The following is a 26,877-nucleotide window of genomic DNA, read 5'->3' as shown; positions in this document are numbered from 1 at the left end:
AGCCTAACAAGCTTCTTAACTACCCAAGCCAGCAATACTTACTGTAGTTAACCAATGGTTCCCCTTAGCGAACTCACTAACGAATCCAATTGTTTCTCCTATAGATAACGCTAGAGCAAGCTCTCGCCTTGTGCCAGAAGTATCACTCCAGAATGCAAACAGCTTGTGAGTGGCTGGAGGATGCTGTGGGCTTCTTGCAGCAGGCCAGTCTTGGGGTGGATGTGGAGAACTACGAGGAGTGTCTGAGGCAACAGGAAGACATCATGGCCACTCAACAGGAGTTCCTGGGTGTTCTTGAGGAGCTGGATTCATTGTCACCTCAACTTGAAAACCTGGTTAACCCTACAGCCAAGGAGCAGCTTCGACTTAGTGTGGAGTCTGCACAGCAGAGAGGTGTGGAGGTCAGAGACAAGCTTCAGTGTCAGCAAGACATCTTAAACAGGTACAGTTTAGTACAGAACACAATTTTCCAGAACATTTGAGCTCTTAGATCTATTAAGGGTAAATTTACCCAAGTTTATGCTAATAAAGACATATGTTGTAGTTGGATGTAGGTCTGAATTATAATCACAGTAATAATGTGACCTTTTTCAGCTGTGTTACCCAGTGGAATTCATATCAGGAGGCCAGACAGACAGTCATTGAGCTGATGAATGAGGCAGAGAAGAAGCTAACAGAGTTTTCCACAGCCAAGGCTGCAACAAGCCAGGAAGCTGAAGAGAAACTCCGTAGTCATAAGGTAATCCACGTATGCAGAATTGACTCTCTTTCTTGAGTAGATAAACTTATTCAACTGTCTACATGATGATAAACTGATCAAAATGTCTTCATATTTGGCCTTCAGTCATTGGTATCCATGGTGAACAGTTTCCAAGAAAAGCTGACTGGTCTGGAAGAGCAAGCCTCCCAGTTAGAGCTGGTTGGAAGTGATGCCAGTAAAGCCACCATAAGCCGATCCATGACCACAGTGTGGCAGCGCTGGACCAGGTTGCGCAGTGTAGCACGAGGCCAAGAAAGGGTGCTGGAGGATACAGCCCACGAATGGAGAACTTTCAGGGAAAAGGTACAGTTTCACTGTCATTATTTGTGGCCAAATATTCCAGGAGTCCTCGTTCGATGTTATGATGTTCTGCCCCTACTCAAATTAAGGAAAAGCAATTCTATAACTTTTAAATGGTTTGAAATGGTATATTGATTATATATCAAATTTAATGGTATGAGAGTTTGGGCGAACAGGTAAACGTTACAAAGACTGATATCTTTTTTCAAACAACTTATGTTGCTCAGATGATGAAGGTAAGAGCTGTAACAGAAGAACTGAAGGGCCGTGTTCCTGATTGCGCTGCTGAGAAAGCCTCCAAAGCCACACTCCAGTCACATCTGGACCAGTACGAGCTGGTTGGTCAGGACCTGGAGAGGGAGCTGTCTTCTCTAACCCTCTTACGACAGTACGCTCTCAGCCTGCTACATGGTGTGGAGGTGTCTGTGCCAACGTCTGATCATGAGCAGCTGCCAAGTCTGAAGGAGATCAAAGCTGTGCAAGATCAGCTTGAAAGGTATATTACCTTTCTCCAATCCAATACAAACCAATAATAATGAAATCCACCAAACAATACAGTAACTCAATCAAACAGCAAATACTGAAAACAAAAAAGACTAAATACAAACCAGTTTAGCTTCCCGTATTGGTCTAATCAGACAAATATCTAATCAGACTGTGATGTCACATGCCAAATATGGACTGAATGCTAATCTGTTTATGCTGTGTGTCTTGTAGTCTTCTGCAGAAGGCCAGGACAGGAAAAACTCGAGTTCAGCAGGAACTGTCGGATAGGGAAGGCGTGGAGAGAGGGCTGAGTCTTGTCAAGAGCTGGATCCAGGACTCAAGGGAGCTTTTGCTGAACCCCACGTCTGATCTGAACATCTTGACACAAGAACTGGAGGTGAAAAAAATATGTGAATTCTGTAACCAACTATATTTGTTTGACAACTTGTCATTATATTGCATGTAAGTTAGGTGAGTTGAAATGAAGTTAAATACATGGCATGTAGTATTTCTGCCTAGTGCAGTATTTCTAGTATACTACACATTTAGCAAATATAGTGTGTCATCCTGGCATTGCATGCATATAGAAGATTTGCATATTGTGCACAATGTACATACTATAATAGCATCATATAAATAGAATAGTTGTGTAATTTTGATTGTCTTAATTATACTGTATCATTGTGAAGGTGATGCATGGAGAGCTGATCACTCATCGCCAGAATGTGGATAAGCTCACAGAACAGCAGCAAAGTAAATACCTGGACCTGTACACTATTTTACCGTCTGAGATCTCAATGCAACTGGCAGAAGTGTCCCTGGCACTGGGATCCATTGAGGACCAGGTACATAATTACCCTTTTCATTTCAGATTAATACACAGTTTCTCATTAATTTTTAGGAGACATATTTTTAACAACATTAGCATATTTAATAAAGCCTTATGCAAGATATAAAAAATGGACCATATCTTTAGGTTCAAGCCAAGGAGAGAGACATCCAGAAGACCAGAGTTATCAAAGAGGAGTTCAACTCCAGAATTCATGACGTGTCCGAAAAATTGAAGGCTGTCTCTGCCACTCTAAAGGAAAAGGCCACTGATATTGATCAGGCCAAAGATGAGGCCAGAGTATGTGTTGCATCCCAATTTATAGTAAAATTGATAATATTTCTATATATATGTAAACAAATTTCCCTCTTTTGAATGAGCATAAAGTACTTTGACTGTATTCCTAGTGTCTCTGTGATGAACTTGACGGCTGTGGACGAAATCTTGCTGAGCTAGAAGCAGCAGTGCAGGACTTTGGTCGCCGTAACCCTCTGATAGCCAGACAGCTGGCTGATGCAATTGCCAAATTACGATAAAATTCATCATCAGACTCTTCGAATGGCTGAATATAAGACAATATGGCTGAAGAAGGTAAGAAGATATATTATAGTATGTTCAAATAGAGAAAATAAACATTCAGCAAATAGAACAAAAGATACAACCTCAGCCTATTTCCTACAGGCTATTTGCTTTTTTGAACTTTTAATTAGAGCTTTTCATGTATTGCATGTGATATGGTGTGTCTTTTTCTCTCAAGGCTGATGCACATCTAGATGAGTACAATGAGATGTTTGAGTTCACAGTGAAGTGGACAGACAGAGCCAGGAGCCTGGTGAAGGCCAACATCATCTGGAACTCCTCCTCACAGCTGCAAGAGCAGATCAGGATGTATCAGGTGAACCACATTACACAGAATACACATATACAGTAGCATAGAGTCCAACTTTTTTGTGACATCACCTATCTGTGTTTTTGACCTTGCAGTCTGTTCTGCGTGAGTCGCGTGAGCTCCATGGTGACCTGGAGGCTATGCATGAGAAGGTGGAAATACTGTCTGAGATGCTGCAGGTGGAGGCAATGGGACAGCAGGTGTCAGAACTGAGCCGCCACACTGAGGAGCTGGAGCAGAGCATTAGATCACGACTGCAGAGTCTACAAGACGCAGCAAAGGTTTCAATTGTTTTATTCTGTTAAACAAACTATTAAAAACACAGAAGACGCCTTAGATACTGACATGGCAATAAAAATGATAAACTAACTAACAAACTGGTAACTACACTGAAGACGTTTTCTCTAGCTCAGCATGACTGCATTTGTATTTTGTTTCAGGATATGGAGAGGTTTGAGAGTGAAGTGAAGGCCCTTCATGTGTCGCTGGAGCAGGTTCAAGCCACTCTCACATCTCCTGAACTGGCCCGACTGAGTCTGAAAGAACAACTGACTCAAAGACAGGTGCATTTTTCTGTCTTGATCCTCAAGAAGCATTTATTTTCCTCTTTAAGACACCCTCTAAAAAGTTATATATATAATACCCATAATTCCAAGCATAACATACTTCACTACATGTTAGATGTTAGAAACCAGGGAAGCTTTAAGGAATAGTTCACCCAAAAGTGTACTCACCTTCAGGTCACCCGAGATGTAGATGAGTTTGCTTCTTCAATGGAAACAGGTTTGGGGAAATTTAGCATTACATCACTTCTGCGGTCAGACTTTAATTGCTGGACTGGAGTTGTGTGGATTATTGTGATGTTTTTATCAGCTGTTTAGACTCTCATTCTGATGGCACCCATTCACCACAGAGGATCCATTGGTGAGCAAGTGATGTAATGCTACATTTTTGGATGTATCATATTCAGCAAATACATCAAATTTAAATTAACTTTTCAACTCAAGCATTCAAAAAATTAAAAAAAAAAACAAAATATAAACTATACTCAACTAGGTAAATACGTCTTTGGCTGTACCGTAGTGTAACTGGTTAAATATCGGGAATGGTAACAGAAAGGTTCTTCTGATTAATTATTGAGTGCTTTCCGTCAGCGTGTTTTTGATACATACATATTTTAGTTTGAAAGGGAAGAAGTTTTGTTCTTATAATAGAACACCATTTAAAAAATTATTTTTTTTTTCAGCGTTTGCTGGCGGACATGGAGAGTTTCAAGCAGCAGGTAGAGGCCGTACAGGAGTGTCAGAGCGCTGTAAGAGTCCCTGAGGAAGTGGTCACCAGTCTGTCCATCTGCCGCACTGCTCTGAATCTGCAGCAAGAGGCCAGTCAACTCCAGCACACCGCCATCCAGCAATGCAACATCCTGCAGGTAGGGAGAGCTGTTATGGCACCAGATGGGAATAAAAACACCTGCTTACCAGCCACCAAACACGTCTGAATGTTCATGGATCATGTGTTGAGGGCTTACAGCTTATTAGTCAGAAAAGCTGTTTTTGTTTGGATTATGATCTGTCAGAAAGGATTATAATTAGAGATGTTATTAAGAGGAAATAAATAATGATAATGAACATTTTCGTGGGTCTAACATAATGAAACACCTTTGTAAAGAAAAATAAAGCCAGCAAGACCTTACTGTAGTTACCCCAATGGTTTCCCCTGACCCCGACCGAACTCACCTACCGAATCCAATTGTTTCTCCCTATAGAAACGCTTAGAGCAAGCTTCTCAGCCTGTGTGCCAGAGACGTTATCACTCCAGACCCCATGCAACACAGCTTGTGAGTGGCATGCCGCTCAGGATAGGATGCTGTGGGCCTTCTTTGCAGCAGGCCAGTCTTGGGGTGGGATGTGTGGAAGAGAACTACACGGAGGAGTGTCTGAGGCAACAGGAAGACATCATGGCCACTCAACAGGAGTTCCTGGGTGTTCTTGAGGAGCTGCGAGTCATTGATCACCTCAACTTGAAAACCCTGTTAAAACACACTAACCCAGCCAAGGACGCAGCTTCGAACTACCCCCCAGCAGTGGAGTCTGCCACAGCACCGAGAAGGTGCAACACCCACACTGTGGAGGTCAGAGACAAGCTTCCAGCTGTCAGCAAGTACATCCCTGAAACAGGTACAGTTAGTACAGAAACACAATTTTCCAGAACATTTGAGCTCTTAGATCTATAAGGGCTAAATTTACCCCACAGTTTATTGCTAATAAAGACATATGTTGTAGTTGGATGTAGGGTCTGAATTTATAATCACAGGTAATAATGTGACCTTTTTCAGCTGTGCTTACCCCAGTGGAATTCATATCAGGATGGACAGACAGACAGTCATTGAGCTGTAATGAATGAGGGCTATGGCAGAAAGAGAAGAAGCTAACAGGAGTTTTCCCACAGCCAAGGCTTGCAACAAGCCAGGGAAGACTGAAGAGAAGAAACTCCGTAGTCATAAGGTATAATCCACGTATGCAGAATTGACTCTCTTTCTTGAAGTAGATAAACTTATTCAACTGTTCTACATGATGATAAAACTGAATCAAAATGTCTTCATATTTGGCCTTCAGTCATTGGTATCCATGGTGATGACAGTTTCCAAAAAAAGACTGACTGGTATGGATAGAGCAAGCCGCTCCCAGTTAGAGAGCTGGTTGGAAGTGATGAATGCCAGGTGTAGTAAAGCACACATAAGCCGATCCATGACCCACAGTGTGGCAGCGCTGGACCAGGTTGCGCAGTGTAAGTGCACACGAGGCCAAAGGAAAGGGTGCTGGAGGGATTACAGCCCACGAATGGAGCAACTTCAGGGAAAAAAAGGTTACAGTTTCACTGTCCATTGTATTTGTGGCCAAATATTTCCAGGGAAGTCCTCGTTCGAATGTTATGATGTTTCTGTCCCACTACTCAAATTCAAGGGAAAAAGCAATTCTATAACTTTTAAATGGTTTTGAAAATGGTATATTGAGTATTCTATCAAAATTTAATGGTATGAGACGTTTGGGAGGGCGAAACAGGTAAAACGTTACAAAGACTGATATCTTTTTCAAAACCAACTTATGTTGCCTTCAGATGATGAAGGTAAGAGCTGTAACAGAAAAGAACTGAAGGGGTCCGTGTTCCTGATTGCGCTGCTGAGAAAAGCCTCCAAAGCCGCCACCTCCAGTCATCATCTGGGACCAGTACGAGCTGGTTGGTCAGGACCTGGAGAGGGAGATGTCTGTCAGTTCTATAACCCTCTTACGACAGTATATGCTCTCACCTGTACATGGTGTGGAGGTGTCTGTGCCAACCGTCACTGATCTATGAGCAGCTGCCAGTGCTGAAGGAGATCAAAGCTTAGTGCAAGATCAGCTTGAAAGGTATATTACCTTTCTCCAATCCAATACAAACCAATAATAATGAAATCCACCAAACAATACAGTAACTCAATGTATCTGCAGCTAGTGCAAATAGTAAAGACTGAATACTAACCAGTTTAATGTCAGTGTTGTTTTGCTTCCCGTATTGGTCTAATCAGACTGTGATGTCACATGCCAAATATGGACTGAATGCTAATCTGTTTATGCTGTGTGTCTTGTAGTCTTCTGCAGAAGGCCAGGACAGGAAAAACTCGAGTTCAGCAGGAACTGTCGGATAGGGAAGGCCGTGGAGGAGAGAGAGAGGCTGAGTCTTGTCAAGAGCTGGATCCGGACTCCAGGGAGCTTTGTCTGAACCCCACAGTTCTGATCTGAACATCTTGACACAAGAACTGGAGGTGAAAAAAAATATGTGAATTTCTGAACCAAAAATACTTGTTTGACAACTTGTCATTATTATTGCATGTAAAGTTAGGTGAGTTGAAACTGAAGTTACATACATGGCATGTAGTATTTCTGCCTAGTGCAGTATTTCTAGTATACTACACATTTAGCAAATATAGTGTGTCATCCATGGCATTGCATGCATTATCAGAAAGATTTGCATATTGTGCACAATGTACATACTATAATAGATCATATAAAATAGAATAGTTGGTGTAATTTTGATCGTCTTAATTATACTGTATCATTGTGAGGTGGATGCATGGAGAGCTGATCACTCATCGCCAGAATGTGGATAAGCTCACAGAACAGCAGCAAAGTAAATACCTGGACCTGTACACTATTTTACCGTCTGAGATTTCAATGCAACTGGCTGAAGTCTCCCTGGCACTGGGATCCATTGAGGACCAGGTCCATAATTACCCTTTTCATTTCAGATTAATACGCAGTTTCTCATTCATTTTTAGAGTAATATTTTTAACAACATTAGCATATTTAATAAAAGCCTTATGAAAGATATATAAAAATGAACCATATCTTTAGGTTCAAGCCAAGGAGAGAGACATCCAGAAGACCAGCGTTATCAAAGAGGAGTTTAACTCCAGAATTCATGACGTGTCTGAAAAATTGAAGGCTGTCTCTGCCACTCTAAAGGAAAAGGGCACTGATATTGATCAGGCCAAAGATGAGGCCAGAGTATTGTGTTTGCATCCCAATTATAGTAAAATTGATAATATTTCTTTTATTGATATATATGTTAACAAATTTCCTCTTTTGAATGAGCATAAAGTACTTTGACTGTATTACTAGTGTCTCTGTGATTGAACTTGACGGCTGTGGACGAAATCTTGCTGAGCTAGAAGCAGCAGTGCAGGACTTTGGTCGCCGTAACCCTCTGATAGCCAGACAGCTGGCTGATGCAATTGCCAAATTACGAGAAATTCATCATCAGACTCTTCGAATGGCTGAATATAAGACAATATGGCTGAAGAAGGTAAGAAGATATATTATAGTATGTTCAAATAGAGAAAATAAACATTCAGCAAACAGAACAAAAGATACAACCTCAGCCTATTTCCTACAGGCTATTTGCTTTTTTTGAACTTTTAATTAGAGCTTTTCATGTATTGCATGTGATATGGTGTGTCTTTTTCTCTCACACCGGCTGATGCACATCTAGATGAGTACAATGAGATGTTTGAGTTCACAGTGAAGTGGACAGTAAGAGCCAGGAGCCTGGTGAAGGCCAACATCATCTGGACTCACTCCTCACAGCTGCAAGAGCAGATCAGGATGTAGCAGGTTGAACCACCATTACACAGAATACACATATACAGTAGCATAGAGAGCTCCAACTTCAGTTATTTTTTGTGACATCAACCGATCTGTGTTTTTGACCTTGCAGTCTGTTCTGCGTGAGTCGCCTTTGAGTGAGCTCCATGGTGACCTGGAGGGCTATGCATGAGAAGGTGGAAAATACTGTCTGAGAGGTGCTGCAGGTGGAGGCAATGGGACAGCAGGTGTCAGAACGGAGCCGCCACACTGAGGAGCTGGAGCAGAGCATTAGATCACGACTGCAGAGTCTACAAGACGCAGCAAAGGTTTCAATTGTTTTATTCTGTTAACTACACTATTATAACTCCATTTTTGCCATGAAGATAGCCTTAGATACTGACATGGCAATAAAAATGATAAACTAACTAACAAACTGGTAACTACACTGAAGACGTTTTCTCTAGCTCAGCATGACTGCATTTGTATTTTGGTTGTTTCAGGATATGGAGAGGTTTGAGAGTGAAGTGAAGGCCCTTCATGGTGTCGCGGAGCAGGTTCAAGCCACTCTCACATCTCCTGAACTGGCCCGACTGAGTCTGAAAGAACAACTTACTCAAAGACAGGTGCATTTTTCTGTCTTGATCTCACTCAAGAAGCATTGCTTATTTTCCTCTTTAAGACACTCTCTAAAAAGTTATATATATAATACGCCATAGCCGCGCCAAGCGTAACATACTTCACTACATGTTTAGATGTTAGAAACCAGGGAAGCTTTAAGGAATAGGTCACCCAAAAGTGTACTCACCTTCAGGTCACCGAGATGTAGATGAGTTTGCTTCTTCAATGGAACAGGTTTGGGGGAAATTTAGCATTACATCACTTCTGCGGTCAGACTTTGATTTATGGACTAGAGGTTGTGTAAGCGATGAAGTCCTGAGCAGCTTTCAGGGAGGGGAGGTTTCATCCCGACCTCACCCAATCACCAAAAAACATCCAGGCAGGGACAAGTGATGTAATGCTACATTTTGAACTTTTCCTTTCAAGTATGCATAAAGTTAAATTTTTGGGTGAACTTTTCCTTTCAAGTATGCATAAAGTAAACATAATTTGAAGTATACTCTTCTAGGTAAATACGTCTTTGGCTGTACCGTAGTGTAACTGGTTAAATATCGGGAATGGTAACAGAAAGGTTCTTCTGATTAATTACTGAGGTGCTTTCCATCAGCGTGTTTTGATCACATACATATTTTAGTTTTGGAAGGCAAAGATTTATCTTTTTTTTTTTTTTTTCAGCGTTTGCTGGCGGGACATGGAGAGCTTCAAGCAAGCAGCGTAGAGTGCCGTACATGAGTGTCAGAGCGCTGTAAGAGTCCCTGATGAAGTGGTCACCAGTCCTGTCCATCTGCCGCACTGACTCTGAATCTGCAGCAAGAGGCCAGCCAACTCCAGCACACCGCCATCCAGCAATGCAACATCCTGCAGGTAGGGAGAGCTGTTATGGCACCAGATGGGAAGAAAAACACCTGCTTACCAGCCACCAAACACGTCTGAATGTTCATGGATCATGTGTTGAGGGCTTACAGCTTATTAGTCAGAAAAGCTGTTTTTGTTTGGATTATGATCTGTCAGAAAGGATTATAAATTAGAGATGTATTAAGAGGAAATAAATAATGATAATGAACATTTTCGTGGGGTCTAACATAATGAAACACCTTTGTAAAGAAACTATATAATGTCTCAATTTGTATTTAAATATGCCAAAGATGTCTGAAAGAGGTTGGTTAAGGGGTGTAGTAATTATAATTAAACTAATTTAAGAACAATGTAAGTCCAGTAGGACATCCCCGTAATGATATTAAAAATAAAAAATGTATGTATTTGTGTGATGTCTGTTTAGGAGGCAGTGGTGCAGTATGAACAGTATGAACAGGAAGTCAGAAACCTGCAGGCCATGATTGAAGATGCTCACCGGGTCATTCAGGACCAACCTGTGAACACCAGCAACATCCAAGAGCTGCAGGCACAAATTAACCATCATGAGGTGCAATGTTATTTTTGTATTATTTATTTACTATTATAGTATTTATTAATATAAGAGTTTTATTTTTAGGTAAAAATTCCATCTTTGATGACGTGAGATGGGTATTTAGATCAGAGATGCCACACTGTCTGCTAATCTACATCTACTGTTTTAACTCAGCCACATTGATCATCCACACTGATCTTTCTTCTTTCTTGCATTAGCTTAAAGGGCAACTAAATAACATCTTCTGTATTCTGTTTATTTTTATCCGAACAGGAACTGGCCCAGAAAATCAAGGGCTACCAGGAGCAAATTGCATCCCTGAACTCCAAGTGTAAGATGCTGACGGTGAAAGCTAAACACGCCACCACGCTCCTGTCAGTGAGTGATGCTGAGGGTTTAACCGAGAGTCTGGAGGAACTGGACGGTGATGCTATTGAAAGAAAGACCCAATCACAAGTCTCTGTACGTATCATTACCCTGAACGTGGGCATGACAGTGTAATTGTGGGAAAAGAAAACAGACTGGAGTGTTAAATGTTTAAAAAGCAATTGCTCTTTGTTCATAAATTCTAAGTAACCCTGTGCACTACAAAACATGATTTGTAATCATATTTTAATTGGCTAATCAAAAATTTTGTCTTGTATTAAAAATAGATAATCATCCTTGAATCAAGATAAATTTTCTTGACAAGCAAATGACTTAAAATATTAGGATTGTTACCCTTGAAAAAGGTTTTCAAGTTAATTTAAATATTTAAATGATTTCATGAAATCAAAACAAAAGTACTAATCAAGTGAATGATGCAGAACAAGAAGTCGACTTCTGACTCTCTTACTTTTCTCTCTGTGATCTTTGCATGTCATAATCCATTAACTTTACAGCTCTGTGAACTGATTGACTAATATCTTCTGCTCCGTGACTCTCTCTCTTGTGATGCTGTCAGATGTCGGCTGGTCGCTGTCAGTCTCTCCTGTCTCCTGTGACAGAGGAGTCAGGCGAGGAGGGCACCAGCAGTGAGATCTGCTCTCCTGCTTTCTGTCGATCTCCTTCTCCTATCACTAACACAGAAGCAGCCATTAGCAAGGTATTAACAGAAGAAAAAAAAACACTTTTGGTACTTGATCTGATTTCTAGCAGACCTGTACTGCATTTTGCAATTCCCAGTTTCACTTTAATTTAATAAAAAAAAAAAAAGAAGAAAAGGTATGGAAACCTAACATACTATCTTATATGTAGTTTATACTGTATATTGCATACTTGTTGAAATGCACTACGTCGTCATTTGTTGTGTAAAAAATGTATTATCTTTGTCCATCACATTCAAATAATGCATACTAATTACATACTGGTATCCAAAAACAGAATCAAATTGCATCATTTTAAATATTTCTATAGAATTTTAATTATTTTTATTACAGTTTTAGTAAATAGCAGTGTGTTCTGTTTGTATAAATGTAGTGGGAAATTATTTTGTATATGCAGAAAATTCACATACTGTGCACAATATTCATGCTGCATTCCAGGGTTATTATAGTTAAGTAAAACTAAAACCAATTTTTTAAAATTGTTACTTGAAATAAAATAAATATTAACTGTTTTTTTTTTTTGTTTTTTTTTCAGTTAGTTGCCAAGGTAGCATTTCTTATTTTAAATTAATTTAACCTAATGTGCTAAAATAAATAAAACCAAAACTGAAATAAAAAATTATAAAAACTAAATAGACATATCTTATGTCTATATAGTTTCTATAAAGACATATAAAAAGACTTAAAATGACAGTTAAAAAAAATACTGACTCAAAGTTATTAATAAAAACTAATAACAGTATCTCAGTGATACTAAAATAACGCTCCTGCACTCCTGGTGTAGGTGTAGTCTGTCATTCTGAACATATAGTATGCTTCATTTGAACCTGAATCAGAATATGTTAATTTTATGACATACAGCAATGCAATGTCTTTGTGGTACATTAACGTGATGTATTTGTTCTCTCTTATTTATCATCATCTTTTTGGACTGTCCTAAATACAGATGTCCATGGGAAGGTCCACCCTCACCAGAGCGCCCATCCAGGAGCTGTACAATCCCGCGCTGGAGTCTGTAGCGAGCTTAGATGATCTTCAGCGCTCTTGGGAGACCCTGAAAAATGTGGTACGTATGACTTTTCTGTTCACCAGTCAGATGCACCAGGATTTAAAATCTGGTCTGTGACTTTATCTCTGTGTTTTACAGATAAGTGAAAAGCAGAAGACGCTCTACGAGGCTCTGGAGAAGCAGCAGCGCTATCAGGGCTCTCTACAGACCATCTCGACTAAGATGGAGTCCATCGAGAGCAGATTAAACGAGCCTCCCATGCACGATCTCAGTCCTGACAGACAAATAGTCCTACACCAGGTGAGAAGATTGAAATACTAAACTCTAGCTCCAGCTGTGGACTGTAAGAGATTCTTAAGAATATTGATGCACAACAAAAACGTCATACCTCCGTATTCCTCCAGAATCAGATGGAGGAAATTGTCAAACTGCAGAACGATATAGATGCGCTTCAGTCCAGCTTCACCGAAGAGCTGATCTCTGATGCGGTGGACTCGGATTCTGCGGATCAGCTGGCCATGCAGTCCACACTCACTGTGCTGTCCGAGAGGATGGTCACCATCCACATGAAGGCTTCTGGAAAACGCCAACTTCTTGAGGTATGCCTAGAACGATAATTAAATAAGTCAAATTTATTTTTTAGAACCCCCTTCATACATAATTATTTTTCTGCTTTGGAAAGGTGTGAATTCAATTGTAGTTTTGAAATGAAAACCAGGTGCCTATTAAAAAAGTTAGTATTGTTAAAAAATAAATAATATTATACCTAATATATACCTTTACCTACAACATTTATGTTTTTGAAATAAGCCTCTTATGTTCACCAAGGCTGCATTAATTTGATTAAAAATATAGTAAAAAACGGTAATATTGTAAAATATTATTGCAATTTAAAAGAACTGTTTTCTATCTGAATATAATGTAAAATGTAATTTATTCCTGTGATCATAGCTGAATTTTCAGCGTCATTACTCAAGTCTTCAATGTCACATGATCCTTCAGAAGTCATTGTAATATGCTAATATGATGCTCAAAAAACATTTTCAAGTTCAAAGATGCAGCATTTATTTGAAATAGAAATATTTTGTAACATTATAAATGTCTTCACTGTCACCTTTGATCAATTCGGTGCATCCTTGCTGAATAAAAGCATTCATTTCTTAAAAAAAAATGTTTTAATCAATATTTCGATAATCTTTTTTCTTTAATTTTTAAAGACATTTCTTCATAAAAGTTAGTATGTATTTCACCAATCATATATACCCATAAAAATTCTTCTCTCTAAAGTTAGCCAGTATATGTATGTATATATGCTGATGTGTGTAGGAGCGACAGAGTGAACGTGTGGAAAAGCAGCAACAGGCTCAGGCTTTGCAGCGCTACCTGAACCAGGCAGACCAGCTGGACCAATGGCTGCAGAGCACTCGCGGTAACATCACTTCCTGCTCTCAGGACTCAGACATGGAAGAGCAACTCATAGACTGTCAGGTTAGAGCGCCCCCTACAGCAGATCACAAAATGTGTACTTTATGAATTATTTACAGATTGAAGTACAAAAGTAAATGTATTATTTTGTGTAAATCCTTGAAATTTATGCCTGCTTTGTTTTTTTTGTTTTTAAATGAATGAGTTTTGCTTAATTCCACAGGACTCAAGGAAACTTTTTTTATCCGTAAACAGCAGTATTATAGAAGGCCTCTGAGCGTTCAGATGGATTGATTCTTAAGCTTCTGTGGCACAAGCTGTAATCAGATTATGTAAATGTCTCAGCATAACACCATTCACAGTTTTAATTGCTTTAAGGGTATTAGAGGATTCCTGTGAGAGGATTGGTGCTCACAGGGAAATCTGTTCCGCCCCTTATTACATATTTATGAGGGTGGCTGCAGCATTAGTGGGGAAAAGGCGGGGCTACTTTTGCCTTCATGAGAAGGTTACAAACTGGCAGATGTCCCACTGTGAAACACCTTGACTTTTGATTACTAGCTTATGCGTAGTCTTAAAATTTTTTAAGTGAATTTTGGATACAATTTTAAGTATTTTTATACATTCCCATTATCCTAAAGAAGGCATGTTTACTGGAGCATGGCACGTGAGGGATTATGGATAATGTACAGGGCTGCAGGTGCCGGTAAGGGCCTGGGATGAGAGCCTAACAACCATTCTTTAGCTCCCCCAGAACATGCTGCTCCAGAACAACAAGAAGCTGCTGGCTCTCTCCGAGCTCTCCAGACACACCGAGAACTCCAGACATAGCGAGAATCTTCTGCTGGAGGGCCAGCCGGAGAACAGGGAGGACGCGGAGCAGCTGGCCAGGAAGTTGCGTACGCTGAAAGGCAGCCTGCTAGAGCTGCAGAGGATGCTGCAGGACAAGCAGATCAACATTCAGGTGGGACCTGAACTCTGAATTAATTTTCGACTCTGTGTCCTAGAGGTTCATTTGGATCTTGTTTCACTTGGAGGTGGTACCATGGTATGGTAATAGTGTGTTAGTACTATTATACTTATATGATACTGAATAATTAACTTATGCATATACCATATGTCATATAATTACATTAGATGGTGCTCCAAGAAAAAAAAAAGTATTACAATGCCTAAAAAAACATAGTACTATCATGCTACATAATAATAATAATAAACTTTATTTATGTAGACTCTTTTTAATAAAATGCATCTTAACACGGTTCAGAGGTGAAAATAAAAATATTTATGGAAATTAAGCATCAAGGCAATAAAAACAAATAAAAGCAACTAAAAGACTCAATAAAACCAAATGACAATAAAATCATAATTTAAAAATAGGAAATATAAAAAAAACTGTATTTGAGTTTTTAAAAACGAACTGATTTTCTATAAAACATTTTTGTAGAGAAACAGTTATAGTTTGTACAGTTTTTCACAAGTAAAGTTTAATTCAGGATTTTGAAATGTAATTAAAAATAATATTTCAATGCAAACAAACTGATTATTACAAAAATGGCATTTATTAAAACAAAATGTGATTTATATTGTGTGTATAATATATTATTTTTAAGAATATATTATTTTTTTATAATATTAATCTAATTTTAATAATGTTATTGTAATTAAATATTAAAATAAACATGATATAAAATAGGTTTTATTAAAAAAAATAGATATTCTATCATAAAATAAAATATGACCAAGACATGTTTTTTGGTGAGAGTTTGTCTCTAAACGGTTTGTCTTTTATGTCCTGCAGGCAACTTTAATTTGGGAGGAGTTGAAAGGCCCTCAGAGAGGAAGTGTAATAATAATATCTCTCAGCTTTTTTGCTTGTCACTCTATGTGCAGAATAATTCAGCAGCACTGGGTTCGGTTTTGAATATGACAATCTCCTGCACGGCTTCCTGTTTTCTTGCTGATATATAAAAGAATATTGCTGAATGATGATAGGATGACCATTTGATTTTATGATCATGATTGAGTTTCAGCAATGTGGTTTTGATATTCATGACTATTAATCCACTGTTAGTACTCATATTTGCATTTTCCCTCTCCTGCAGGATTCCCTTAAGGAACCATCAGACTCCAGTGAATCAGATTCCAGTCTCTCCCAGAGTCCTAACATGCAGGACTGGCTGGCTCAGGCCCGCTCCACACGCAGCCTACAGCACCAGGACACCCTCCAGAAACAGAAGGTAAAAAACCAAAATAATGGATCTAGAACTATCACCATTGTGTCCTCCACTGGGTCTGAACCTGTGAGTCTACTGTGAGGTGTATTCAATAAGAAAGCATCTGCTAAATGAGGAGTGATAATATTGTTCATTCAGGAGCTTGAAGAGCAACTTGCAGAGCAGAAGAAGCTGTTGAAATCTGTTGCGTGTCGTGGAGAGGAAATCCTCACCCAGCAGGCGTCACCCGTCAGAGCCAGGTAGCACTTCTCTTACATCTTCCATGAATATAACTGTTACCTCAAACTTTTACATCTCTGACTCTCTCTTCACAGTTCTGTCTGTCAAATGTTCTGCAGTGCGACAGAGATCCTCTCGCCTGATGTGGAGCGGGAGGGAGACATTCAGGCCGTGAAGAAACAGAGGAGAAAGAGATGGGAAAGTCTGAAAAAAGACATGGACACTAAACTTCAGCTCCTTATGAACACGCTGGAGCAAGACAGCAAACAACCGGTACAGTGACTTCATTACAGTGTTCACATGAAGCTTCAAAACCTTTGAGAATCATTTGCTTTGAACCAGTGATACAGAGTGTGTCAAACTAACAAAGTTATGTGATTTCAGTAAACGAGGCTTCGTTACGTCTTAACTCTTTAGCAATGTTTCGCAATTTTATTGGTTCATCATTAGGGGACAACCCATGAACCAGTGTCATTGTTTTTTACCTCATCGGTTTTATAAATTTGTGAGCATTTTTAATGACACATTTGTGTAATAACAAGGAAGAATATTGCCTGATTAACCAAGATCTCCATAAAACAAACAAAACAAGCCCTGTAAATGAATAAAAGAACACATTTCATACAGATATTGCATATTAAATTGTATTTTTAGAGATTATACTGTAACTAAATGTCTGCAGTTGATTGTAAAAAGTGTTTTATGCATGTTTAGGCTCAGTTTTTGTTGCATTTACACCATTTTGACCAGCATTTTCAAGCGTGTTGAAACAGTGAATCATTTTGGAAGCAAGTGATTCAATTGATTCAAAGTTTCAAAAAGCTTTGTTTCTCTCATCACTAGTTTACATAACTGAAATGTAAGAGGGTAGATGACGAGAAGCATGAACTCTTTTTAGCATCAAGTTTTTAGCTTAAAATGCATACATTTTAGCAGTTTGATCATCTTTCAGATGTTTTTGCAGATAAGTGTGACAAATGGATTTCTGAAAGTTCAAATGTACATGAAGTCTTTGAATTAATATGAGCATACAAAATAATAAAACTGATCGTTTTTAAAATCATAATCTGTATGCTGAATATTACGCACTTGGCAGATGCTTTTATCTAATTTGATCAGTTCATGCATTTCCTTGAAATAACCAGATTAGTCTTTCCTCTCTTTTATCAGTCTATGTTGCATATTACTATTAGTCTCTTTCTCCCTCTTCCAATATTTGAGTTTTCAACTATCATTTTCCTTGAAACTTTAGCACTCTTCTTTTTGCTGCCTGGCTGTCCTTCAGGGGATATTATTGAATAACTGGAGCTGCATAACTGTTGTAATAATCAGAAACTGTTTTGTAAAAGTTGTATATTTTCAAACAGTTTTACTCCAGAACTGCTTGTGTGAAGACTGCGGCTCCGGTCTATAAGAAAGAGACTCACGTCCAGGACAAGTCCAGGCTGATGTCTCTGCACAATGGATTCAGTCAGACAATAAAGGAAATGACTCCTCAGGTAGACACATTATTATAAAACACTTCTGGCTTTTTGATACAAACAGTTGTGACAACACAACTGAATGTTTACACCCTTTAACCATCTTTAACCCTTTAGAATCACTAAAATGTACGGCCTTGAGCATACTGACGTGTGTGTGTCATTGGTGTCATGGTAAACATTAGGTTATGTTTGATCGTTTCTGCAGGCCACAGAGCGAGAGGTCATTCTGATGGAGCAGCAGCTTTATTCAGCAGTCACAGCCACGTCCTCGTGGGTGGATGATGTGGAGAACACACTGTTTTCTGGCCCTGTGCTGCTGACGGAGAACGCTGAGACACAGCTCTCCAACCATGAGGTCTGAACACTGGGTGGCAAATTTTGCTAGATTATGACTGATTCCTGTGAGACAGATAGCCTTCTTCTAGGAGAAAGCCAGATCATATTGCTCACATTCAGTGCTCTGCAGGTTTTTTCTTACTAAAAAATATAATACTTTAGAAGCAGTTTGTATCGAACATTGAAATAGAAATGCATTTCAGTAGTCTTTATAAATAAGGAATTCATAAAATTTGATAAAATTATTATAGATTTTTAAAAATATTTTTAAATTCTTAAAATTATTCATTATTATAATATTTGTCATTTTAAGTAGATGTTAGTACTACTTAAAATGACAAAGTCAGTGTTGTTTTATATACTATTACCGTATTTATTAATTGATATTAATTTTTCAGTTTAGTTTAAGTTTTAGCAGTTTTGTTATATGCTTAATATTTATATATGGCTCTAATTAAATTTATTTCATTTTTAGTTTTAGTAATTTTACTTGCCAAAGCAAAAATTTCTCATTTTTTTAAGTTTAGTCTTTTTTTATCTAATATATTTATTTTATTTTATTTTATTTTATTTTATTTTATTTTATTTAATTTTAATTTTATTTTATTTTATTTTATTTTATTTTATTTTATTTTATTTTATTTTATTTTATTTTATTTTATTTTATTTATTTTCAATGACCGAAAATATTTTTTAATAGTTTTACTTCACAATAGCAACACTGCTAATAGTGATAAGTAAAACTACAGCTAGAGCTGCAGAATTAAATAAAGCACATTTCAATAAAATTATCAAACAGGTGGCATTGTATACTAGGAATATTGTTGGCACGGTGATGAATTACTTATGCTTCTGTTTTGTATAAAAGCATCTGATAATGCATACATGTATAAATAAATCGTAAGTTTTAGTGGAGTTAAAATGTCAAACACTTCCTTGCATTACAGACATTGGGAAAAGAAGTGACGGAGGTGACGAGGCAGCTCAGCCACAGCGAGGGGCTGATAGGCGGCTCAGTGGGACTATCTGAGGAAGAGCAGACCCTGATGAAGGACACTCTCGACTGTCTGACTCGACGCCTGGGAGCTCTGGACTCAGCACTGGACCGCCGCTGTGACACCATGAGGAGCCGAATGCGGGAGCTCACAGCTTTCCAGGTGGGCATCAGACACCGTTCAGTTCTGTACAATAATGCAACACAGTAACATCATCTCAGTTCCTGTTTCTTTTCAGACGGAGCTGCAGCATCTCTTTACAGCGCTTAGTGAAAGCAAGTTCCAGATTATCCAGAAAATGGCAGAAGTTCTTGACCACACAACAACTAAACAGATCGAAGTAAGAAAGAATACTTCATATTTGATAATTGATTAATGCACTGAATAATTAGCGATTACTAATTGCATTTCATTATTAGATGTTGTCATATTTATTAACAGTGATTTTAATAGTATGCCAATATTAGTTTTATTTATATACTTTTATAATATTTATTAATATTTTGAAAAAAGAATTTGTTGACATTTTTATTAGTTTTAATTTTTTTAATATTTCTATTTAACTTTATTTTAGTTTTTGTTATTTTAGTACTTCAGCTTTTTTCAGTTAGTTGCCAGCATTTCTAATTTTTGTCTTATATTTACATATTATTTTTTAGCTTTATTTTTTAATTGTTTTATGTTCAGTGTTAGTTAACAATAAAACGATTTACAGTTCATTCAATCATATCGCTGTGAATTCACTTTTGTTCTGACAGACCATTGCAGAGGCAGAGGAGACGCTGAAAGACTTTGAGCACAGAATAACAGAGCTGAAAGCCAGAGGGGCGGAGCTACAGCTTGACCAGTTCTCCACCAATGAGCTGTTGAAGCTACAGGTAACAACCAATCACTGGTGTCAAAAAATCTGTCAAACAGTTTTGTGTTCTCAATTACTCTAAAAACAGAAGCATATCAAGTAGTCCCAAGTTATAGAGGTTTAGAAATAAAATAGCTGAGTCTTCTCAAAGTTGTCTGTGTATGCTGGACAGGATGCTTATGAGGAGCTGGTGATGACGGTGGGCTCTCGACGGAGCGGGTTGAATCAGAACATGGCACTGAAAAATCAGTATGAACGAGTTCTGCAGGATCTAATTGATCTGGTGGACACGGCCCAAGATAAGATGAACGCTGACCAGAAGATGATCGCCAGCTCAGTGGAGGATGTGCACAACCTTCTAGACAAGCACAAGGTACACCAAACTCCGAAATACGTCTTGTGTTTGTCTAAAAGATTGTGCATGTCCTTCTGATGCTCACATGTCTCCCAATGTTTCCTTTCCAGGAGTTTTTCCAAGGTTTAGAGTGGCACACGGTCCTCACCGAGACGTTCTACAAAAAAATCAGTGCCTTTGTTTTGCCACGTGAGCGTCAGACTCTGGAGGAGACACTAGCTCGGGCTCAGGATGTGCTTAAGCAAGCGCACAAGAAAGGAGTTGAACTGCAGTGCATCTCAGAGGTAACAATTTTTCTAAAGTATGGAGTCTGTAAGATTTTCAAAAGACGAAGAAAGAGACAGTAAAGACATTCATATTGTTAAAAGATTTTTATCTCAAATATATACTGCTTATTTGAACTTTCAGTTCATCAAAACGTCCTGGAAAAAATATATCATGGTTTCCACAAAAAAATATTGATATTAACATAAATGTTTCTTAAATAGCAAATCAGCATAGCAGAATGAACTCCTGATGTGAAACTGAAGACTGGAGTAATGATGCTGAAAATTCAGCTTTGCATTACAGAAATAAATTACATTTTACAACATATTTAGATAGAAAATAGTTATTTTAAATGTTAATAATATTTCACAATATTATTGTATTCACTACATTTTTGATCCAATAAATAAAGAGACTTTCAAAGCAATTGAAATACCCTACCTACCCCAAAAAAGTATGAAGCTGTTTCTTTCACACTCATTATGTACTGTATTTGTATGTTTCTCTGACTTTATCAGATGTGGAGTCGTCTAGTTTCGGACTATCAGACCCTGTACCGATTGCTAGAGACTGTGGAGGGCAGTCTGCCGACCGCTGGCCTGGTGGAGGAGACGGAGGAGAGACTGAAGGAAAGAATAGAGCTCTATCAGGTATGTAATCTTCAGGCTTCATGCCTTGTTAGGATTAGTTGTAACAAGTCTAGAGTAACTTGCCAACATGGGTATGATCTGTGTATTAGAATAGATAATCTTAATCTAATCTGATCAGCTTGACCTTCCATTATCATCACGTTAGGCCCTTAAAGCCAGTCTGACGGAGCACCAACACAAGCTGCATCAGGTGCTGGAGGAAGGGAAGCATCTTCTGTCATATGTGAGCTGCTCCAGCCTGGAGAACCAGCTCACTGTTTTGGGCGAGCACTGGCTCAACAACTCCACCAAGATCAACAAAGAGCTACAGAACCTGGAATCCATCCTGAAGCACTCAACCAGGTCAGGAGCTGATTTTTTTTTTAGAGTGATGCATTGTTTTATTCAATTTATTTCATAATCGTCATGATGAGATGTGCTTGATTGTCACAGGTATAATCGTGAGTCTGGTGAACTGAGTCACTGGCTACAGGAAGCTCTGGAACGCTTAGAGTTCTGGAACACAAAGATCGTTGCTGGTCCTCAGGAACTGGAGATGGTTAAAGACCAGTTATCAGCTTTTCTGGTTAGTTAGACTGGTTCAGTGTTAAGAAATCACAAGCATGGGGTGTGTTTAGGATGTTGGCGCATTTGGTCAACCAGTTTCACTGGAAAGCCACACTGGTCCAAGTTTTATTTTATTTTATTTTATTTTATTTTATTTTATTTTTTTCTTTTTTTATTTTATTTTAATTTATTTTATTTTATTTTATTTTATTTTATTTTATTTTATTATATCATAATATAACCTATTTAATTCAATTATATTATTTTATTTTTTATTTTATTTTGTTTTATTTTATTTTTTATAATTTTATTTTATTTTATTTTTTTATTTTATTTCATTTTATTTTTTTTTTTATTTTTATTTTATTTTATTTAATAATAATATACCCAAATTCTATTTAATTTAAATTAAATTCATTTAAAAATACATTACACTAATAAATTTATTTTATTTTTTTTTGTTTTATTATTTTATTATTAAATTTTTTAACTTGTTTTTATTTTTTTATCCCAGTGTCTCGGACCATATTTATTTAAGTTATTAATTTAGTTTTTTTTTAATGTTTTTATTGTGTTTTTTTTTATTAATATATATATAATATTATTATATAATCATTCGTTTTCACAGTTAGATGTTTTTGCCAATGAAAATAGTTTCAAAAGAAGATTTAATTAATAATTATTATTTATTAAATAATTATTTGTATCTTTGCATGGCCATAAGGAAGTAAGTCCTTTCGTGTCGTTTCATGTGTGGTCTTTTCTGCTATACAGGAGTTCAGTAAGGAGGTGGAGAGCCGCTCCAGTCTGAAGGCCTCAGTGCTGAACGAGGGAAACCAGCTGCTTAGACTCAAGAAGATGGACACCGCGTCTCTGCGGTCTGAACTCGCCCGTCTGGACTCTCAGTGGTCAGAACTGCTTACCCGCATTCCTGTAGTTCAAGAAAAACTCCACCAGGTACTGTCTGCTCACTACTTATCTAGACCAGTAAATAGGATAAGTTTCACTTCTGGGGGTCATTGGTCCTGTCAGATCTTTCTTAGTCTATCGTTTTTTTTAAAGATATATTGTTTGTTGTTTTAGTCTCAGATGGATAAGCTAGCATCCCGTCACGCTATCGCTGAGCTTGTGAACTGGGTGTCATTGATGGAGAGAGTGATAGAAGAGGATGAGGAGAATCTCAAAGGGGCTGTTGGGTCAAAGGTCATCCAGGAGTACCTGCAGCGATACAAGGTGACAGCATTTACTGTTTTACCCTGTTAGAGTCTACAAAAGGTCTATTGTATTTAAGTGGTTAATATTTTTCCAAAGTAATCTATTGGTTGGACTGGATTTTATGGCGATCATCAGAAGTCTACAAGAGTAATTATGAATTTGTATGTGTTTTGCTAACTGTTTTCTCCATGCTGTTGTCTTTTATTTTCTGTAGGGCTTCAGGGTGGATGTGAACTGCAAACAGCTGACTGTGGACTTTGTGAATCAGTCAGTGCTCCAGAACAGTGGTGCGGATGTGGAGAGCAAACGCAGTGATAAAACAGATTTTGCTGAGAAACTGGGCGCCATGAACTGCCGCTGGCAGATACTGCAGACACGTATCACTGAGAGGGTGAGACTTCATAAAGTGTTCGCACAGATTTGATCTTATAGTGTGTGTACACTTAAATCCATGCCAACGTCAAAACTGCCATTGACGTGGAAAAGTGCTTAGTGTCACATCAGGGTCTGAGCAGACGTACACTCTTTTTCCATAGGTTTTTGGAAATGTAAGCTGTTCTTGCAGCTCGCTGTTCTAAATGGTAGGATTTGAATGATGACTGGTGATCTTTTATGTTAATGACATGATTAAGGAGTTGTTTACAAGGCAGAGAGCTGAAACCATTCAGTTGAGTTCAACTGATCATTTGATGAAGTTCAAGATCATTTGCAATTCATAATTTCGCATCTGAAAGAGGCGTATGTGTGTTTTCAAACTTCAAACTGCGCAACATTTTATAAACGAGGCCCCAGATGCAGCTCATACATACTATATACTCTATTCAGACTTTTGGTAGATAATTTCATTCTGAGCTGTTCTATAAATATATATTTTTTTTACATGTTATATATTTTAGGAAATTTAAGATAAAAAAAAAATCAGTTATGTGTGTGTGGGGGAGTGTTTGTGTTAATTTTTTGTTAATTTATATATATAACACATACACATACAATTTATATATATATAAAAAAAAAAGATATTTGGATATTAAATTTTTTTATTTATTTAAAGAATTATTATCCACAATTTATTTTTTGTTTCCAGAAGTTTCAAAAACAGCAAGCATTTTTAGTAATTATTCATTTAGCATTTATTATATTATATTATATTATATTATATTATAAAAATATAATACAATATAAAAATAATTATGATTTCATTTGATCTTGTTTTTTAAGCATTTTTAGTAATTATTCATTTAGCATTTTAGTCATTCTATGGGCCCTTGGAAGGTTTATGAGGCCTTCTGGTTGAGAACCACTGTAATAGTGTTTTATTTATTTATTTATTATTTTTATTTTTAGTGTGTGCCAGCGATGATGTCATTGTAATATTTGCATACTAAATTGTGATTAGATAAAAAATTATAATTAGTGTTACTATTTGGTACATTATTGCTAAATTGTATCATAAAATTGCATAAATGTGTTGTCAAAATGTTCATTTTTGTTGTTTCAGGTACAGTATCTGGAATGCTTGTTGGAATCCTGGGTTGAATATGAGGGTAAAGTTCAGACTCTTCAGGCATGGCTGAATGCTCAGGAGGACAGACTCAAGAGAAAACACAGGATCGAGAACTTATCCTCGGTGCAGAATGCACTTAAAGACTGCCAGGTTTGACCCATTGACCAAACACGCAGTCTTATTTTATTCAACATGACCTCCGTGACTGGAATACAGATTTTCTCTCTTTTTCTGACATGTAACTTCAGGAGATGGAGGAGATGCTGAAGGAGAAGGAGAGGGAGCTGGAGAGAGTGGAAGAACAGGCTTGTGCTCTCGTCCAAAATAAGACCGACGAGGCCTGTGCTGTTGTCATGGAGTCTCTACAAGTCTTGAACAACACATGGGCCAATCTGGACCACCTGGTATTTACTGTTTTAATTAGACCATAATGTGATTCTGTAAGTATCTTTAAAGGTTATAGTGTTTATATGTGGCTTTCTGCATGTCAGTTGTATTTGTATTGCTGTGTCTCAGATCGGACAGCTCAAGATCAGTCTGAAGTCAGTCCAGGACAAGTGGAGTCAATACAAACAAGCGTCTGAAGAGATCAACGGCTACCTGACAGAGGGACGCTACTCTGTGTCCCGCTTCCGTCTGCTCACAGGATCTCTGGAGGCTTCGCGGCTGCAGGTGGAGAGTCTACAGGTAAAGCAAGTTCCAGTTCATCTGCAAATCATGGATTTAAAATGGAAAATGTATCATATTGTTTCCTCGGACATCTGTAGAACCTGCAGGAGGAGCTTGAGAAACAAGAGAGCAGCCCGAGGAAGTTTGGATCAGTCACACATCAGCTTCTGGAGGAGTGTCACCCGTCTGTGTCTGACACACTCAATAACACACTAAAAGACATTAACGCCAGGTGCATTTTTCACTTTTTCGTGTATATACAATAGTACTTTTTTGTAAATGTTTGAGTCTAAAACTGCAATGAAAAACATGTTTGTAATCCAAACTGCAAGTATTTTAGTTCGCAAATGCAAAGTCATTTTGGCTTGAGTGGTTTAGTGAGTGAGGTTGATGTAATAGAAGTGTGTTTTTTGGTCTTCACATGTAAAACACTGCATGAAGAAATAGATCATCGAGCCTCAAAAGAACTAATAATCCCCTCCAGCAGCTGTCACAGAGCTATAAAGATCTTTATGGACAGAGCGACTCCAGCATCCAGACACTAGAGGAGAGAGCAAACCAGATGCTGAAGACAGCCAGCCACAAAGACATCACAGAGGAGGAAGTGTCCACCTGGATCCAAGACTGTGCTGTGAGTGTAATATTGATTAGGATTATGTGGTAACACTTTTAAAAGTTGTATCTGTTAACATTAACATTAGTTAATGCACTTACATGAACAACAAACGTTAATGAATGCTGCAAAAACATAGTTTTTTAGTTTGTGAGACCTCATTGTATTGTGTTACAGATTGTTTACATGTTCATTGTTCACTTTCATAAGAATCATTGTTATTGTGTACTGTAGCAACAAAACTAATCATGCACTAATCATAAATTCCGAACAGCAACTACTTACGTAATTTTTTTATTTCATAATCAGTACAGTAATTTACTCTCCTCCCATGTTCCCTCAGGAGCTGCTGCGCTCTCAGGCTCCCGTCCGGGCGTCTCTGCAGGTTTTACTGGAGCTGGGAGAGCAGCTCAAACAGCAGGTGGACACATCAGCTGCGGCCTCCATCCAGTCTGACCACCTGTGTCTCACCCAACGCCTCAGTGCTGTAGAGCAGAGCCTGAGCCGACAGCAGGTGGCGCTGCAGGTGAGTGAAGAAGAGCATTGAAGTGGCTTGTGAGAGGGTTTTAGTGTTTGACACTGAGGGTTGTTTTTCTCCCCAGGCTGGGGTTCGCGACTATGAGACGTTTAACGAGCAGTTGGACTGTCTGTCCCGCTGGATCGTGGAAGCTGAGGAGGTTCTGAAGGGTCAGGATCCCAACGGTTCCTCTGACCAGTCACTCATCAGGGACCGCATGGAGGAACTCAAGGTATACAAGAATGAATAGATCAATTAATTGACCACCAGTGTTTTTATTTTATTTGTTTTTATTTATTTCTTATTTATTTTTTTGTGTGCAGAAACTAATGCTGAAGTTCAGCAGTATGGCTCCTGATCTGGAGAGGCTGAATGAACTGGGTTACAGACTCCCTCTCAACGACTCGGAGATCAAACGCATGCAGAACCTCAACAGAAGCTGGTCCACCACCTCAGCTCAGACCACTGAGAGATTCAGG

At 38.2% G+C, this 26,877-nt stretch overlaps 1 protein-coding gene across 1 annotated transcript in view; it reads left to right on the top strand.

The window, feature by feature from the left end:
* Nucleotides 1–26,877, top strand: part of syne1b (spectrin repeat containing, nuclear envelope 1b) — a 108,145-nt gene that overhangs the window by 62,888 nt on the left and 18,380 nt on the right. The window contains 45 exon segments of the mRNA XM_042743048.1: nt 105–442; nt 595–739; nt 845–1,063; nt 1,288–1,556; nt 1,778–1,943; nt 2,236–2,391; nt 2,523–2,675; nt 2,783–2,908; nt 2,910–2,966; nt 3,133–3,270; nt 3,360–3,545; nt 3,705–3,827; nt 4,511–4,693; nt 10,285–10,428; nt 10,687–10,875; nt 11,357–11,497; nt 12,445–12,564; nt 12,646–12,807; nt 12,912–13,106; nt 13,834–13,995; nt 14,687–14,896; nt 16,038–16,172; nt 16,308–16,408; nt 16,508–16,661; nt 17,756–17,887; nt 18,078–18,227; nt 19,156–19,365; nt 19,442–19,543; nt 19,962–20,081; nt 20,235–20,435; nt 20,528–20,701; nt 21,203–21,334; nt 21,480–21,676; nt 21,767–21,899; nt 22,655–22,837; nt 22,964–23,113; nt 23,310–23,486; nt 24,594–24,749; nt 24,848–25,003; nt 25,116–25,286; nt 25,367–25,500; nt 25,716–25,899; nt 26,225–26,407; nt 26,484–26,630; nt 26,722–26,876. Of these exon segments, the coding sequence (XP_042598982.1) occupies nt 105–442; nt 595–739; nt 845–1,063; nt 1,288–1,556; nt 1,778–1,943; nt 2,236–2,391; nt 2,523–2,675; nt 2,783–2,908; nt 2,910–2,966; nt 3,133–3,270; nt 3,360–3,545; nt 3,705–3,827; nt 4,511–4,693; nt 10,285–10,428; nt 10,687–10,875; nt 11,357–11,497; nt 12,445–12,564; nt 12,646–12,807; nt 12,912–13,106; nt 13,834–13,995; nt 14,687–14,896; nt 16,038–16,172; nt 16,308–16,408; nt 16,508–16,661; nt 17,756–17,887; nt 18,078–18,227; nt 19,156–19,365; nt 19,442–19,543; nt 19,962–20,081; nt 20,235–20,435; nt 20,528–20,701; nt 21,203–21,334; nt 21,480–21,676; nt 21,767–21,899; nt 22,655–22,837; nt 22,964–23,113; nt 23,310–23,486; nt 24,594–24,749; nt 24,848–25,003; nt 25,116–25,286; nt 25,367–25,500; nt 25,716–25,899; nt 26,225–26,407; nt 26,484–26,630; nt 26,722–26,876 (7,319 nt within the window).

The sequence above is a fragment of the Cyprinus carpio genome, chromosome B17, assembly GCF_018340385.1.
Source record: "Cyprinus carpio isolate SPL01 chromosome B17, ASM1834038v1, whole genome shotgun sequence".
Taxonomy (NCBI): domain Eukaryota; kingdom Metazoa; phylum Chordata; class Actinopteri; order Cypriniformes; family Cyprinidae; genus Cyprinus; species Cyprinus carpio.
The sequence above is the reverse complement of the archived record's forward strand: the minus strand, read 5'-3'. Positions and strand labels throughout refer to the sequence as shown.